The sequence below is a fragment of the Podarcis melisellensis genome (assembly GCF_964234715.1).
Source record: "Podarcis melisellensis genome assembly, chromosome: 1".
Taxonomy (NCBI): Eukaryota; Metazoa; Chordata; class Lepidosauria; order Squamata; family Lacertidae; genus Podarcis; species Podarcis melisellensis.
The window spans coordinates 129,855,000-129,873,619 of NC_138528.1; the positions used below are offsets into that span (position 1 = coordinate 129,855,000).

Consider the following 18,620-nt stretch of genomic DNA (forward strand, 5'->3'; position numbering starts at 1 on the left):
CGAGCTGCTTGAAATGAAATGGACTGCCCTGGAAGGTGGTAGTCTCCCCTTTGCTAGGCATTTTTGAAATAGAGGGCAGGAGGGACACCCAGCAGTGGATCTCCTACATTGGCAGCGCATAGGACTAAAGGCCTCTGGAGAGCTTTAGGATTCTGCCTGGGAGACAGCAAGTCACTTTCTGTGTGTTTATAGGGCTTCTCTTTTATTGTGTGCACAGACAGTTAATCTTCCCCACGCCTTCGGAACAAGGGGGAATGAGGGCGAAGAGCACAGAAGCTGCACCCTCAGACACTGTTATAAATGTTACGCACTTCTTTTCACATGTATTATAGAGCGAGGAGGAGCGAGATAGTTTGTTTTAAAAAATAAAAGTAAAGTAAAGCTATAGAAAGAACAAAAATGAGCACTCCTCATGTATCTATTTTGTCAACTGTAGCGTCTCAAGATATGTCCAAATGGTAAAATAAGTGCACGTGCAATCATTATGCAAAACGGTGCACTTGGGTTCGCATCAGCCAACCACATTTCTATTTATACCCTGTGCATTGATCTAGAATGTGTGAAACAGCCCTAAGGGCTTCTTCAGAAAATTCAAACATGGGAGGAACATGTTAGGGGTGCTGCGGCAGTCACACGTGGCAGCCTTCATCCGTGATGCTCATTACATGCATGGAAACAGGTTCCCTACATGAATTTCACAATGTGCGCAATGCCTCTAAGACACAGCTGTGGCAAAATGTTTCATGCCATTTGAAACATACCTGCAAGATAAAACAAAATCATTCTTAAATCCATTTTGAATGAAGAAAGGAACAAATTACCTGCTGAATCTTCAACATAATATGTTGTTATTTGACCAATCATTTCCTGTGGCACGTTTGCCAGAGAACTGAATTCATCCTTAAGAAATACCATTTGTGGATTGTATGCAATCCGCTGAAGTTCTGTCAAATCAGCATCTTTAACACCAACGCAGAAGGTCAGCACTCCTGCACGAGCTAAAGAATGGGCAGCCTGTTCGAATGAATCAACAGATCGCCCTGCCGCAAGGTAGACTAGAACCTGAGGAACGCTTTCATCTATCCTGCTCCCACCGGCTTCGGTGAAATGATTTTCACGGACAAAGTCTAGTGCAGCACCAGTATTCAGTATTGATCCCCCAAGGAGTCTCAATTGCCTTAGATGATCGAGCACCTCTGCCTTGGTTAGAAAAGTGTTTAAAAAGAATTCTGTTTTCGGATTCTCACTAAATTGCACTAGGCCGATTCGTATATCATCAATTCCAACATCAAGGGAGCCAACTAGGCTCACAACAAAGTCACGGACCAATGGGAAGTTGGCATTTCCAACGTTGGCTGATCCATCCAAAAGAAAGATGATATCCCTTTTATTTAACAGAACTGCAGTAGAGCACAGAAAATAATGTAAGAAATCACAGAAAAACATACCAGAATTTGTCATGTGTGCATACAACATTTGCTGTACACACATGTTCACTTTGTGAGAGAGAAGAGAAACAGGACAGCCATGAAGAGATGGAAGGAAGAAACGAGTGAAGTGTCATGATGCCCCCACCCACATGGGTCAAAGCACACCCAACTACATTTTAGGTTTTCTGTCTACAGATGACGCAAGCAGGGACTCTTCATGTTTAAAATTGCCAGTGAACTTCAGTGCAAATGGATTTTAAAACTGGATCTGAAAGCTCAGAACAATTTTAAGTATCCAATTGATATTATCGGGCATCAAAAATGGACTGGAAAGTTCCAAATGAGCCTGATCCTCAGCACTCACTTGACAATGTCTTTGGACCAAGGCCAGATCCTAGAGGCTTTTATACTCGTCATAAATGTGTCAGCACATTTGCACAGGCCCACAGATGTCTCCACTGAAGCACCAGGGCGCCTGCTAAATCCCCTCCTGGGATGGATTGGGTCCTTTCTGTTCCCTCCCCAAATGAGTCTATGGAGCACCTGAAAAAGCAGGAACGGATTGATCCATATGTAGAAGGCATTCAATTCCCCAACAAGACTAGAGCAGGGACACTGTCGCGAGACCCCACCCCTTGCGTCCTGTGCCCAGCCCTGCCACCTTCCATGCCTGACTGTGCTGGTCCACTTCAGCCCTGCTTTCTTCATCTAACTCACACCTGACATCACATACAACACCAGATGTGCCTGGTTTAGGGCAGTGGTTCCTAACTGGTGGCCCACAGACCCCAGGGGGTCCACGTAACCCACCCAGGGGATCCATGGCACCATTCACATAACAAAAACTACTGCAACTGAGAGAATGAGCATGTGCACCCTCTACTTCTGCAGTTGCCTTATTGCCCATCTAGCATGTTTTATTTATTAATGGAGGTGCTTTTAGCTTATGGTGGTCTATGACCGTAGTAAAGATTTGGAAAACTACCAAAGAGATATCAGTATTTTCCAAAGGAATGAGTCCATGGCTTGGCTTCTTGAAAAACAAGGGGTCTACAGAACTTAGCTAATTGGGAACAACTGGTTTAGGGGGAACAGCCTTGTGGGCCAAATTTGGAAGCTTAGCAGTCCAAATTTGGCCCTCAGGTCAGAGGTTCTCCACCCCACACAGCTATTAAATGTGTAAATGTGGCAATAGTTTGAAAGCCTAATTGTAAGATTAGAAAAGGGATAATTGTAATTTATGCCCATATGCTAATACCTGCAGGGAATGAATCAGGGGGTGGGGAGGGAGAGGAAAGACAGAAGGAGGGAGGGAGAGAGAGAATATATATATATACATATTGAAGTATAATAACATTTAGAACATTTTTAATTTATATTTTAAAATAAAAATGCCACTGTTTATATGCATCATGCAAGACTGTATTAGTAAGAGACATACATTTTGAAAAAGCTTGTTAAGTGACAGATATTCCCGTGATATTCATCTTAATTTAGGATAATGCTTTAAAATTTAGCAAATCTAGAATAACTGAGCTCCGTATTAGGGGGGAAAAATCAGGATTATTATTAAAGCTCCTTAGAAAACTAACACTATTGTTCTGCATTAGTTTTGCCATCTTCATCACTGCTCAGGATTCTTAAAAGTGTTCACTGCAAAAGATTTATATCCCATAAGTGCAGTCTTTCATGTCCTGGGTGCATTTAGCAGTCTACCAGCTCCCTAGAGATGCAAGTGACAGAAGAGATATACAGAAGGCCTGTTTCAAGAGTTGGTTGCAGCAAACGACCCCTGCCCTGGAGAAATCTTAAGTGACGAATAAACCCATCGTGAATTATCATTAGCGTTGCTGAGGATGAATAACCGGGGTGGGGAGGCTGTTTTTAAAACAGTATTATTTACAAAGGTCAAATGCATTTTAGAACTTAACAAGAAGAGTGTTTACCTTTTCCACTTGGTGTTACTTCAATCCATCCGGACAGTGTCTTCAGGGGTGACAAAATATCATTGAGAGTATTTACCAGGACAGGTGTGCGGAACTCGGAAGGACTGAATACTAGGGATGGTTCGTAGGCAATTTGTTCTAGTTCACCACGATCTGCTTTTCGGGACCCAACAGCCAGGATGAATATGCGATTCCTTTTCACTTCCTGTGCTGGTTCGGCAACATCATCTTGGGACTTTCCACCAGTAATAAGGACCAGCATTGATGGTATGCCTTCATTGATCCTGCTTCCAGCAGCGCTGGTGAATAAGTTGTCTTTCACATACCTCAGTGCTGAGCCTGTGTTGAGTGCAGCACCACCCATTGGCCTTATTTTCCTGACACTTGCAAGGACATCTTTTCTGTTCTGGAAGGTATTGAAATAGAACTCGGGTCTTACAGTTTCTGCATATTGTGCCACTGCAACTTGAACAAGGTCCGGTCCAATTTCCAGTTTCTGGATGATTTTGGCCACAAAATCACGAATTGCATTAAAAGGGGCAGCTCCCAAGGCTGCTGTGCCATCTATCAGGAAGACTATGTCCCTCCTATTGACTTCAACAACTGCAAGCAACAATATACAAACATATATAATCAGTAGCATTACTTACTTAACTCGTTCAATCAATTCCTTATCACTACATACCTTCTAGGGGCTACATCTTACAAAAGGTGTCTTTCTTTGTTGTCGTCGTCGTCCCCCACCCCACTCCCATATTTGTTTATGCTGAGTTATACTGAACTGTATTGTAATTCAAATGTACTAAATCCAAATGATCATTTTCACACAAGGTTTTAATAGTGCTGCAGAAGATCCTTCTGCAATAGTCACACAGTCGGTTCAGGGCTCTGCCCTGTGAAATAAGGATGGTAAGAAAAACTCTGTTGTGTCAGATCAATGGGGGGGTCACTAGGCCTGCACCCTGTTCCCAGCAGAGGCCAATCTGATGCCTTTAGGAAGCTTGCAGGTAAGACATGAAGGCAATAAGCCTCTGGAGCAGGTCTCCTTCCTTTTTGCTATGGAGCTGCCATTCCTTTCCACAAACCTGTCTTCTCCCAGCAATGTACCACCTATGTTGCCTTTGCCAACCATCTGAAGATATCTGACTCACTGCCCAGCCCTGTTCTTCTCAGGATGGACCTTCCATTTATATACCTCCAGCCTCGACACATCGGCCCAGTAAATTGCCCCACCCCCAAGCTCCCTCCCGGGCCCTCCCCCATCTTCTTCTTTACCAGCCCTGATCCCACCCCCACCCCCAGCACCAGGGAGATGAGGACATGAGCCCATTGGCACCACATTTGCTTCATAGACAGAACTTCCATGTGCTCATCTGAAGCATTTCTTCCCTCCTGGATTTGCTAACGCGGCTCAACTGGGCAATTGGATTCTATAATAGGAAAGTGACTAGAAGGGCCAGCATGCAGTCCAGGAAACTTTTTTAAAAATAAAATAAATAAAAGTTATTTCTTTGATCTTCCCATGTCCATGCTTCTTATTTTTTAAATGGAATTAATCTGTCTCCTAAAACGAATGTGGTAAAGACTTTATTACTCCTGCAAAGCAAAATGAACTCAGCACTCAATAGGGAGAAAGCTAGTATGGGGGGTATACTACGGGTGGGTGGGTGTGGTTCAGTACCATACAATATACAAAAAGACATAATTAATCAAAGTCTAATTAAGTCAGTAGTAATTCTGGAGCTGTGAAGAACAGGGCAGAGTAGCTTGAATTCAGGCTTGAAATTCACCATAATTCACTTTAGACCAGTTGCGGGGTCAAAATGTTTGGGGAAGAAAAAAAAGTGTACCGTATAAGACCAGAGAGTTCTGTTCCTAGACAAAGATAGATCACAACCCCTCTTCTCTGTGACAGAGGAAGTGAAGGTTCTTCTTTGCCTTTCTCTCACTTCATTTCTCGCTATATAACTGACCAGGATGGACATGACTAAACTTGCTCCAAGTTCAGACTACGTGTTTGAAACTATATGCCGTATTTTGCCCAGAAGAGTGTTCTCCTTGCTGCTGCATGGAATAATGCATGAACTAGACCTTTGGATTTAGTAAGCAAAACATCTTAAATTTACTTAAGAGTGCATGGTCCATTCATTGCGGGGGTGGGGGTGGGGGGAGAGCTTTAAAGCAGACTAAATGTCAGAGACCAGCCTGAGGATTACAGCTCTGATGAGGAATGGTGGGAAGCTTCCCCTCTTCCTGCTCCTGACCAGGATCCTGAAGCTGCCCAGGAACAATGGAGCAGCATAGATTTAGAGAATTGGTTTGCAGAGGGACATAGTTCAGAAAACAACAGCTGGGTAGAGCTGAGTGGGGAACAGCTAGGAGAAGCAGAACAGGAAGAGAGAGAGATAACGGACTCCCCTTCACTAGAAAGTGTTCAGCCTTTATCTCCAAGGGCAAGGAGAGCTGATAAGGTTGTTATGCAGAAGGCTCAGTGGTTGTGAGATCAGGTTGCAAGAAGGGGAAAGTGATGAAGATAACTTGGGGAGGGGGAGTAGGAGTGAAGCACCTTTATTCAGAGAATGGCTGCGTTGTTCTTTTGCTCTGATCATTAAACACTCTTAAACAGGTAAGGGACTCTAATTTCTATGTTCTGCTGATGCACAGCCGGGGGGGGGGGCGTTTCTCTGAAGCCTGACACTAAATGGGATATGCAAAAGGGTTTAACAACCTATATTCCATGCTATACCGCTGCTTTATTCTGTTTTTAATGCTGCTGGCGGCTCTCTCCCACTGGAGAGATGTAAAGCTCCATGTTTTGAATCTAAGTGCTCAGCTGATTCTTTTATTAATTACCCACATATGGGTCAGCTCTATTTTCCCTCCATAGTTTTATTATCACAAAGGCTTTCAATCCGAATTCCTGGAAAATGACTGGTAACTAGCAGAAAACTGCTAGTTCACAAGGAGCTCAAAATACAGTTTTAGCAAGTTATGTGACACTATGCCTAATGTAATATTAATTAGAGCAGGGAAGAAGTACTCACTGTGATATGATCAAGGTTGTAATATCAAGTGACAATTCAGGATTTAAAGTTTGCTCAGGGTCTTCACTAACAACATTGTGTAAATACCATTAAATACCAACATTATGTAAATACCATTAAAAGGTAAAGGACGCCTGACAGTTAAGCCCAGTTGCGAACGACTCTGGGGTTGTGCTTTACTGGCTGAGGGAGCCGGCGTTTGTCCGCAGGCAGTTTTTTCTGGGTCATGTGGCCAGCATGACCAAGCTTCTTCTGGTGCAACGGAACACCGAAACAAGAGCATCACATGGAAACGCCATTTACCTTCCCGCCGGAATGGTACTTGTTAATCTACTTGCACTTTGACATGCTTTCGAACTGCTAGGTTGGCAGGAGCTGGGACCGATTCAATACCATTACAGGGCACCTAATGGCAACTTGCACTGTGAATCTACAGCAAACACATATTATACCTGTGAATTTCAGGTGATTAGTCCTATGACTAGTGTTCACTGCAGACACAGAGAAAGACTGCAATATAAGCCTATGTTCCACAGGATTATAACTAGTGTGCTTAGAGGACCAAAGTAGTGGAAAATCATTTGCGCCTTTGCACTGTTTTAGTAATACTAGTTTTCTGTGAGGTAGAAAATTCAGTTTTCAGGCATTCTTGCAAAGGAACAATTTCCTTGACACAGCAAAATAGAAAAACACATTCCTGCAAAACCTTAAGAAGATGCCTTATACAGCCAGTATCTATACAGCAATGGTTTCAAACAGGCATCCTTCCTAGGCTTACTTTGTTGTTCAATCTGGGACCTTCTGCATGGAAAGAATATGCTCTACACTGATCATGTTAGAATCCCATGTTCCATGTATATGCAGGAAAGTTCTGCCATGTGACTCCTCACCTGCAGCCTGAAGTGGGCCGTCTTTAGGTTTACCATCTTTGTGAGAAAGAGACCATAATCTTTCTGTCAGTTTACTTTTCAGTTTAAGAGCCTAGGAAGGATCTATGCATGTTCCCTAAATGTGTGAAAACAAATTGTGCCGTATACAAAGAAATCTTGAGTCTGAAGGCAGCTATCTCAGCATGATGGTCTACCCAAGTTCCTCCTTGCCACTTATCAAGGAACTCTGGGCTGAAGTCCAATCAACATGTAGATAACACTGATCTCTACCTCTTGGTTCCATTGTCCAATCTCAGGCAGGCAGAGGAATTTGTAATGGGAAAAGGGGACTGCTCGTGCGTAAGCGTTTAAGTCCTCCAAGCTTTACCATCAGTTCCTAAACTCTCCCAGTCCGCGGAGCCATGGGTGCATGGCTACCTCAATCGCTGGCAGAATCTGTCAGTGGGCGCTTCCGGAATTTACACCAACATAAGAGTTCCTTGACGGAAACTCTCCTTCTGGATTCTCTGCGTGACAGTTTCCTGCGCGGAGTAGGCGTCCCCAGCGGAGGTCCTGAGCCCTCCCCGCTGTTCTCACTGGAAGCATCTTGGAGCCATTCCTCCGATTGAGTTTCTGCAGGAACTCTCCCTCTTCCCCTACTGGTTCCTTCCTCAGCATCCGAAGGTCTCCTAGCCTCCTTGAGCCCTTCCACCACCTGACTCTCCGATGGCAGTTCCCTGACAGAATTAAACTGGATTAAACTGAATCCAGACAAGACAGAAGGGAGGTTGCTAGAGTACGGTACTAACAGTCTAGATCAGGTGAATGGTATCGTTCTAGATGGGGTTTCACTCCCCTTGTAACATCAAGCTCACAGCTTTGGGCTGAGGGGTCTCCTGGATCCATATCTTTCTCTGGGTGCCCAGAGTTTGTTACTGGAGATCTTTTTCTTTCCTTTTTAAAAAAATCAGCTTCAGCTCATTCAACACCTGCAGACTTTCCACACCCGATGGAACTATGCATTTTAACTTCCACTGCATATTACTAGCTTCCTCTGCTTTGTCCTGATGGTTTATATAATTTCGCTAAAAGACTCAATCATATTCTATACGGAAGCAGAAGAGATTAATTATTCTTTGGGGGTAAATTTGTAATTCCAGTTTGTATCTGAAATTATCTCTACGTTGCAAAGGCATTGTAAATTATACTAAACTATACTTTAAAAAACTTATTCTAGAAAGTTCTGATGAATTGACCCTTGAATTACAATAATCTAGTCCATCAATATACAAAACCAGCATTTTTTTTCAACTGAAATCTCATCTCAAATACGCTTGACCACTTTGATTTGCAGAACTGACACTTTTCTAAGTCCCACATAATGTTTGTTCCACACTTTTAAGGAATCTAGAGATGGGAAAGCCTGGAAAAAAACTGGAAAAATTGGTGGGGGGGGGACGCAGGTTTTTTTTAAAAAAAAAATTCCAAAGCCCTTTTTTGGGGGGGTAATGGGCAAGGAAGTGTGTGGAATATTCAAACTATATCAAATTGGGTTTTGATTTTTTTACAATTCTTCTGGGGGGAAACGGCTTTGGAATAAACCCAGGAAAAAACCAGTTTTTTTCCCAATTTTCCCAGTTTTTTTCCAGACCTTCCCATCTCCAGAATTAACAGACTAAAAATACACATTGCAAACAAAAACGACAGATTAAAATATATGTACACATTATATAAATTCAATAAATAAAAATAAATAAAATATGCCTGCATTGTTGGAAGGGACCCTGAAGATCATGCAGCCTAACCTGCTGCAGTGCAGGAATTATCAGCGCCAGGCTCTAACCAGCTGAGCTATCCAGCTCTGAGTAGGCTTGCTTTAACAAAATTGTTTTTGGCAGGTGCTGAAAGAAGTGCAGTGAAAGGGTCTGCCTGGCACTTCTTGGCAGGGGGTGTAGGAGGAGCAACACTTGCGCCCCCCTGTTGTCAAGCGCACTTTGTGGTTGTGAGATGGGAAGGAATGCCGGGGCAGAGACACGAACAACAAAATTGCCTGTCCCCAGTAGATGTAATTGGGCACTTGGGACAACGGATAGCTCTTGGGTTGGAGGAAAGTGAGGTTATGTGTATTTTAGGAAAAACACCTGAAGATTCATTTTTCACGAGGAAGGAATACTTCGTAAGACGAGGTCTGGGGACATCTAAACTGTTCTTCAAAGAGCTACTATGCAACAAAGTATTCATTATTCTATTAATTATTCTACTGTGTATGGTGTAGAGTGGTTGGCTTGTCATAGCCTACCCTTTGCCTTTGAGTCATGTGCAGAGACTCTCTTTGGATCATACCCAACTCTACCTCTCTTTTAAATCAGAACCAGTGAAGGCAGTGTGACTGTCTTGAGGCAGTTGGAGGATGGATGGTGGCTAACAGATTGAGGTTGAATCCTGACAAGACAGAAGTACTGTTTTGGAGGGACGGGGTGGGTGGGTATGGGAGACTCCCTGGTCCTGAATGGGGCAACTGTGCCCCTGAAGGAGCAGGTGCGCAGCCTGGGAGTCATTTTGGACTTACAGTTGGACTCACAGGTCAATTCTGTGTCCAAGGCAGCTCCATCTGGTATGCAGACTGAGACCCTACCTGCCCGTGGACTGTCTCGCTAGAGTGGTACATGCTCTGGTTATCTCCCGCTTGGACTACTACCATGTGCCCTATGTGGGGCTACCTTTGAAGGCTACCCGGAAACTACAATTAATCCAGAATGCGGCAGCTAGACTGGTGACTGAGAGTGGCCACTGAGACCATATAACACCAGTCCTGAGAGACCTACATTGGCTCCCAGTACGTTTCTGAGCACAATTCAAAGTGTTGGTGCTGACCTTTAAAGCCCTAAATGGCCTCGGCCCAGTATACCTGAAGGAGTGTCTCCACCCCCATCGTTTGACTCAGACACTGAGATTATTAAAGTAAAGCACTAACAGCACCACCCACCATGCAGAATTTCTAATTCTTACAAATAGAGTAAACTTCATTTGAATATCCCTTTAGCAATCAATAACATTAAAAAGTAAGGCCTGAGGGTGCCATTAAAACTGCACAGTGTTGGTTATTTCCATCATGCACCCAAGTTTTACCATGGAAGGGGCACCATAAGGATTCTGTTCTCCAGTGCCAAAGATCTTGTAGGTCAGCAGTGGGGCTCTTTCCCATCCCCCAGCCACACTTGACCACAGCGGCAGTTGTTCCATCTGCACTTGTGCATTTTATATACAGTGGTACCTCGGGTTACAAACGCTTTGGGTTTCAAACACTTCGTTTTACAAACTCCGCCAACCCGGAAGTAGTACCTCGGGTTGAGAACTTTGCCCCAGGTTGAGAATGAAAATTGCACACCGGTGGCACGGCAGCAGCAGGAGGCCCCATTAGCGAAAGTGCGCCTCAGGTTAAGAATGGTTTCGGTTAAGAACGAACTTCCGGGACGAGTTAAGTTCATAACCCGAGGTACCACTGTATGTAGATATATATTTTCAAAGTCCTATATGAATTTGCTACAGGAGCCTATGTAAAGCCATGATGCACTCTGACTCCTCAGGTAATTGAGAGGGCTGTTAATAAGCTCCCATAAATGAGTATCAATAACTGAATGCAATACAATGGTTCATTAAAATAAAAAAAATACATACCTTCTGTAAGCATGGTTGGGCCATCTAACAAAATGAGCCTCTGGGCCACTCCAACAATGTTTGGCAGTAAGAGATCTTGAAGTTCGCCAAGGTTACTTGTGTCCAGGGCAGTATACACGAAGCTTCCGTCAGTAGCAATTTGCTGAAGCTCTACATTGTCAGCATTCTCGACCCCAATGCTAAATGAAAATATACTCGCTTTCTTTATGGCCAAAATCCCCTCTCTAAGGTCATCGCTAGACTCACTGCCGCTTATCAGCACTAAGATCTGGGGGACACCCTCCTCTATCCTGCTGCCTCCTGACCGGGTGAAGTGGTTTTGCACCACATGCTCAAGAGCTTCCCCAATATTCGCTTCCTCGCCACCCGGCAGGCTAAGCGCCTTCACTGCATTTAAAATGTCAGCTTTCTGGGTGTAGCTGTTCAAGAAGAATGCAGTTCTGGGTTGATCACTATACGTCACTACCCCAATGCGTATGTGCTCATCTCCAACTGTGAGTTTTTCAATAAAATTTGCAAGGAAATCACGAATGGCTGCGATAGCGCCAGCGCCGATGTTGTTTGATCCGTCAATAAGGAAAATAATGTCAGCAGATTCTTGTGCTTAAAAAAAAGAGAGAGAGAGAGAAATGCAACAGGTGAAAGCATTAAACAAAGTGATTCCATGCAAGTTGTTCTGACATGTTTCTTCGGAAACCAGCAAGAAACACGAATATGGAGGAACAAAACACAAGGTGGCCAAGATCAAATTGCCTGCTAGTTCTGCATTCTGATTGAATATGAATGACCAGATCATATCTATTAATTGCATAAGAACATTGTACCTGAATTTTTTTTCACATAGGTCTACTTGAGGGTTGGGGAGTGACATATTTTCATTTATTACGTTTTACATTTGTGGGCAGATGACTCCCACCTCTTTGTGCACTCTGATACATGAGGCTGTGCTATACAACATCACCCTCATGCTTAAGGCATGTGGCCTTTATAGTCGCTATCTTCTGTGACCTGGCCCATGCACAACACCTTCTCAGGCTGTGCTTCCAGGCGCCTTTGGCCAACAAATAACCAGGGAGATGAGAGAGCAAGGAAGTCCCCTTTCGTAGGCAGAAATCCTTGCAATAAGAGGGAAAACTTTACAGGCTACACACCTTAAAGTACAAGTATAATGGTTAAAATGTTAATCTAATGATAAATTATAAAACAACTTTAGAGCTTAAGAGAAATCCTGGAAAGAAGGGAATTGTGTATATTTTTAAAAAATGTTCAAATGCGTTTAACAATTCCAATCAAGAATTGACCAGGATGTAAGGCAATGTTTTCAAAGGTCAAATAAGTATCACAGTATATTGACCATATATTTGTTCTTTATATTTAAGGTATGTCTACATGTTTACTAATGATATAAATACTAAAGTTATTTATTTATTTAATTTATTTATATCCCTTTTTTTCTCTAAGGAGTAAGAAGAAAACCTATATAAATATGCTTGTAGACATGATTTATAGGAATATTGTTCAAAATTGCATTTCTAATGAAGACATTTCTGCTTTTATTCTTCACGTACCATATGTCTACTGGATATTCAATCAAGTAATGCAGAATCATGTTAAAACAAGGTGATGAAGTCAGTCATAACACAATTATCCAACCTTATATATGAGAATTCTTCCTGAATGATCAGCTGTTTTGGATATAAGAAATGTATAATTACGTGGAACATCTCAGTGGGAGGTAAGCTGGCACTGGATCACAGATTAATTACCATAATTACCATTAATTATCACAGATTAATTACCATAGTCATTAGTCAGGTGAAGTCACCCATGGCTTGCTATAATCTGCACTGCCCTAAACTAATCTGAGCGTTTGGGAATCTGACCAAAATCACTGTGTCTTAACAAATGACCCTTAACACGTCAGTCTCCATATGTGGAGTTTTCTTGTAAAACTGTTGATCTGGAACAGCGAATGTTCTGGTTCCTTTATCCACAAGCAGCTGAATGTGGATCATATTTAGCTTCACACAATAGACAAGCGTCCTCTGCTCACAGCAAAATTTAGTGCATCACTATAAAATGGCCAAAACTGAGGCTGAACTGACGACAAAAGAATACAACAGTATTTCATGAATATTTAAATTCATCAAGATGATTAGAGGAAAAGCCACCAAACTCTGGTATTACATTATCTTTAAAGCATATTTAGATCAAATTTGGCCAGCGTTTGCTCTTTTACAGTGACTATCTCACAGTTTATGCTACCAGTGGAGAGAACGATGGACTCAGACCACTGAGATTTTGGCCCAAAACTTTAAGCAAGTCACGATAGCTGATCCTGAACAACCTCACTTGTAACTTGATCTTCCATAACTCTAGCCCTCAGTCTCCTGAGGAAGGGACAGGATACATCTGTGATGAATAAATATACTGAACATTCTGGAATGCTTAAAGTTTTCTGTTTTGCCATTTTAACTATCACACTCTTTGTCGGCCACAAAAACCTAGTGTGTTGGTATTTACTACATGACCTGAAGGTCCCATAAACTGAAATACTGCTGATCTCGAAGAAATAGGGAGGAAGTATACATAACAGCTGGATAATTTGTCACCACTGAAATACCATTATACTGAAGTACACAATGAAGGATTAGGCTGGTGGTGGAGGGCAAATTAAAGCATGCTTTGTTACACAACTAAGCAAAGGATTGTTGGCTTAGAAAGGAAGCAGTGACTTAGTCATTAACCATGATGCAGTAAAATATGTAACAGGACAATGACAAAAGCGAACTCTGAACTGGTCAAGTAATTCATTTCCAGTATGACCAAAATCTGTCCTTTAATACAACTTTGGGAACATATCATCATGACATTTAATATGTGGAGGCTGTAAAAAGCACCTGTTGGGTTTAACATTCTATCTCAGGTAAAAAGGTATTTGTAATTGATTAAATATCATGTTATGCCTTGATATACATAAGCTTATTAAGCCAATTATATGTCCATTGCTAGAAAAAGAAAATTACTTTTGGATGCCAGCAACTATAGTAATATTTTTGAATAATACACCCTGTACTGTATATAGTTATATACATTCTGTGAATAACTGGAATAACCCTTGTGCACAGTTACCTTTAAGCACTGTTTAACTCATATACCATTTGCAATATATATTTCACAAGCCAGCTCTCCACGCTGGGCTCTGCCAGACCATCAACTCATATATACCACTGCATAAAGATGAACCAAGAATCTCGTGGTGATGTGAGGGCTAAATCAGAGCTTCTGCTCAGATAAGAGGATCCCACCATATTGGTTCCAATACAGATTAAACTCTGGCAGAAGGCTCTCAAAGAGGCCCAGAGATGAATGTGTACTTTCCTAAACCCTTAGAGGTAAAGGGAAGATCCTATAATATGTGTTTCACATCTCTCTGCCTCCTGCATGCTCAAGTTCTCTAAAGGACGTTATGAAGATATATTGCCTTGAATTGGCCTTTTTTGCATGGTGATTCTTTACATCAAAATCTGGGAATCAGTTCCGATTCCTTTAAAGCCAGTGATGGAAGTTGTTTCTGGCAACAAAGGTTACCATAGGTTTCTGATATGCTTTTTAAAATTTTACTTAAAAACATTAAAAATTCATTCTGATATCTAAATGGCCAGCTCCTCAGTGACCTCAATGAATCTGAATATTGCCCCATAAGATTTGCAGAAAAATGAGAGAAACATCTGTTTGCCTGTGTATCATGCAGCAATGCAATTGCAGATGATGGAGCACATAATGGAGTTAATCAGACAGGACAAGATGAGTGTTATAACCTGCATATTGCTGTCAACCTGCAACATTCAAAACATCCATTTCTCCTTTCATGCATCCCAGGGTATAAAAACAAAGGTCTGAGAAGTCCACAATGCGAGAGAACCGTTCTATCATATTAAACTCAATAGTTTTTCACATTCAGGATTCCCTTTAAAAAATCATTTCGCTCCTGTTTCCTTCCATTTAATGAGGAACAGGAAGATATGAAGTAAGAGGAAATCTTCCACTTTGCCTGACTTCCATTTCTCTCTCTTTCATCGTAGGAGTTTCCTTGATAAGACTTGCCAGGTGTGCTTTTCTCCCATCCCTTTTATACATAGTGAGCAGTAGGGGAGGGGTTCTACAAAAGGGATGGGAGAAAAGGACATGGGGAGGGGGCAGAGTTAGATTGCAGCTGCCACAGCACCTGGAAAGATGAACAGGTAAAGGGGAATCTCCAGGTGGCCATCAAGGAAACTGGGCTTGACCAATGACATGCTCCCACTGCCATGGCCAAGGCCCACTTCCTGGGTAAACTATTGCAAATAAGAAAACCACAAGGGAGCTATCTGCCCAGCATTTCAAGCCTGTATATTACCTGAGAACAGGAAGGAGGCCACCTGATCTTGGGAAAGCCCTTGGGCACATAGATACTTTTTTCACATAAAGTGTAGCTCTAGGAAGGCACATCAGTGGAGCATAGCTGTCAACTTTTCCCTTTTCTTGCGAGGAATCCTATTCGGAATAAGGGAATTTCCCTTAAAAAAGGGGGAACGTTGACAGCTATGGAGTGGCGAGGGGAGCTTAAGTTTCGCAAGCAACATTCATTTACTTCTTGTTCTGTATCTGCAGTAAATGTAAGCTAAGGTGTGCTGATAAGAGTCTTGACAGATCTTCATTCACTGTGGTTCAGGTGTTCTTGAACACACCATTATCTCGGCTGCAGCAGCCTCCCTCACAAAATGTGGTTACGATAACAATCTTCTATGTCACATTTAAATGTACTTTACTAATGACCACAGGATAAGGAAGCACTTTGGACTTCATTTGTATGTGATTCTGCTTTAGAGCCTATAGCAAAAAATATGCCAAATTGAGCAGCCTTTGTTTTTAACCCCTCAGATGTGCAACTTAGGGCCTTTCCAGACAATTCTGGCTTTTGTTACTCAGCAGCTGAAAAAGGAGAGGGACCAGGCATCTTGCGCTAACACAGCCCCCCAGTGTGCTGAGAATTTTTTCCAGCACTCCCTTGAGTTACTTATCCCTTGCTGTAGTGAGATAAGCAACATTCCACCCATCTACATGACACTCTGTAAAATTTTAAAATACTTTATATAACTCATAACTGTATACATTTATTAGAGGTTAGGCACTCCCTGAGCATAGCACTCAAGCACGGAATCCCTCGCGCAGGGTGCATGCAGGGAGATCTGCAGCAGAACTTCACTATTTTGTTATTTCTTCCCCCCATCTTTTTAATTTGATTCCTGTGGTTGCTGTTGCCGGGAAAGGCCCTTGGTCCACACATCCAAATGTCTAAAATGATGGGAAGAGCACCAATTGCAACACCTCCCTTGAGTACAAGTATTGCAATATCACAGCAGAACAGCATTACCTGTGATGTCTTTAATCACTCCTTTTGCTCCAGCCATTTCTGGAGTCATAGATGAGCGAATACTTGCAACTAAGTCTCCCACAATGCCGTGGAGAGCAGTAAAGTTCTCTAGGTTGAACAAGTGCATATCAAGGGGTTCGCTTGCTATTTCCTTTAATTCCCCTTCCACTGCGTCCTGCACTCCAATGGCAAACATGTTTACATCGGCAGATTTAAGAACAGATGACGGCAGAGCCACATCATCTTGGGATCGTCCATCGGTTAACACTATAATAACCTGGGGGGCGCCATCGCTCACCCTGCTTCCAGCAGCTTTAGAAAGATGGTTCCGAATTAGAAACTCTAGTCCTTCTCCGGTCTTGGTTCCTCCCCCCATGTAAGGCATGTGTGAAATATGGGAGAGGACATCTTGTACAGTATGGTATGTGTTTAACTGGAATTCAGTGTGTGGGTTTCCGCTGAACTGGACCAGGCCAAACCGAAAATCGTTTCCACCCACATCTAATTGTTTTACAACATCATACAGAAACTCCCGAACAAGTTGGAAATGCTCCTTTCCAATGCTCCAAGAAGAATCCACTAGAAATATTATATCAGCAGCAGCACCGATTTTCACATCTTTAAAAAAAACACATGGATTTATGATTTTCTAGAGGCTACAGGCCAGGAGAGGGGAGCCTTGTTCTATAGTCATATACCCCGCTTGGCATAATTGGCAGGAGCACAGACCATATGAACCCATAAACCCAATAAATTGGGACAGGAGGAAGGGGGAAAAGCTCATTCCAACAGATCAGCTTGCTCTTGTTGAATATATAGTGCGCTGAATATATAATTTTACTCCTCGTAAACTTATGGCTGTTTCTTGCCACAGAAACTTCTTCCAAAGGAATATTCTCTAGATATGGGATTCCCTTACCTAAACAGGATGAGCAAACACCCCGATACGTTCATGTGTCATCCTTTCCCAATGACTTTAAGTCATACTCAAAACCTGTTGATCCGATGGTAGCAGTTCCTGAATAGGTCACTGAAGAATACAGTGGCAGTTTGACTGTTGATTTTGTTGGCCGCATTTGTGGGAATTGAAGTTATCCCACTTGCAAGGTTAACAGCCTTATTGTAACACTGGCTGAATCCGCAAATAACTAGAGCTATAGAAAAGTCCACCCCACATGCTACGTTAGCACAATGCTGAAAATTATCACACTGCACTAGTAATGGGTAGATTTTTTTTGTACTGATTTAAAATGTCAGTCCTTGAAATTATTTACATGCTTCTTACAGAAAAAAATGAAACATTTGAACCATTTTCCTGAGTTCATATGAAGACTTAGGAAGTGCCTTGTGAACCTGCTACCAGTTTTTAAAAAAACCAAAGACCCAAAGACCTCCTTCTTCCCTTTACATGCCTAGGAAGAGACAGTGGGAACAGGAGCCGTGTTTCCCTCCCACACTGCCTCTGCTTCCATCACCAGTTTGCTTAGGCTGCAAGAATCCTTAGGAGAAGTACCTCTAGCACAGTCACCTGGGAATTCTGCTTGGCATTTGACTAGTCAGTAGGGCAGAGGGAGAAATTAGGGGGAAACCGGCTGCTAACCGCCACCTGACAAGTAAGCAATGACAAGCAAGTAATGGCAGAAAACAAATCACTTGAGTAGGGTGGATGTCACAACACTGACTTCCTGGCAGCAGGGTCCCTGCTGCTTGCCAAGGAAGGGAGAAGCACAGTGGCTGGAAGGTCAGCGCAGGGTGGGTCCACCACTGGAGTGCATTTGCCAGTGCACCCAACCTGTGCCAACCTCTGCACTTTCCCTCCCTCCCACCTCCTCCAAGTAAGCAGCAGTGACCCTGCTGCTAGAAAGCTAGCATTGTGCCTCTCCACCCCCTGCCCACCCAGGGAAAGCCACTTCTGCATAATGGGAAGCAGGGATAGTGCCTGGTGGGCTGGGGTCTGGCACAGAGGGCTTTGGGGGACAGCAAAGGCTGCCAGCGTCAGGGAAATGTGGACATTATTTTCCAACTGGAATTTGGATCCAAGGCAGGAAAGAATTCTGGGGTTTTAAAAGCTCACTGGAATTGCATGCCAATAATTGGTAGGAAAAAAAGAATGGTATAAAGACTTACTACAATCACCCCTGTGCAGTAGCCCTCAGATATTCTGCAATACTACTTAGCACATTAGAACATTAAAAAAACTGGTCTCGGACTAATTTTTGATTAGGGGGTGGGAATAG

At 42.7% G+C, this 18,620-nt stretch overlaps 1 protein-coding gene across 1 annotated transcript in view; it reads right to left on the reverse strand.

Moving 5' to 3' along the window:
- COL6A3 (collagen type VI alpha 3 chain) overlaps positions 1 to 18,620 on the reverse strand; it is a 110,360-nt gene that overhangs the window by 69,108 nt on the left and 22,632 nt on the right. The window contains exons 3-6 of the mRNA XM_081899488.1: positions 16,384 to 17,001; positions 10,968 to 11,570; positions 3,377 to 3,979; positions 822 to 1,400 (exon numbers count right to left, since the gene is read on the reverse strand). Coding sequence (XP_081755614.1) covers positions 822 to 1,400; positions 3,377 to 3,979; positions 10,968 to 11,570; positions 16,384 to 17,001 — 2,403 coding nt within the window. The remainder of the gene's footprint in view (positions 1 to 821; positions 1,401 to 3,376; positions 3,980 to 10,967; positions 11,571 to 16,383; positions 17,002 to 18,620) is intronic.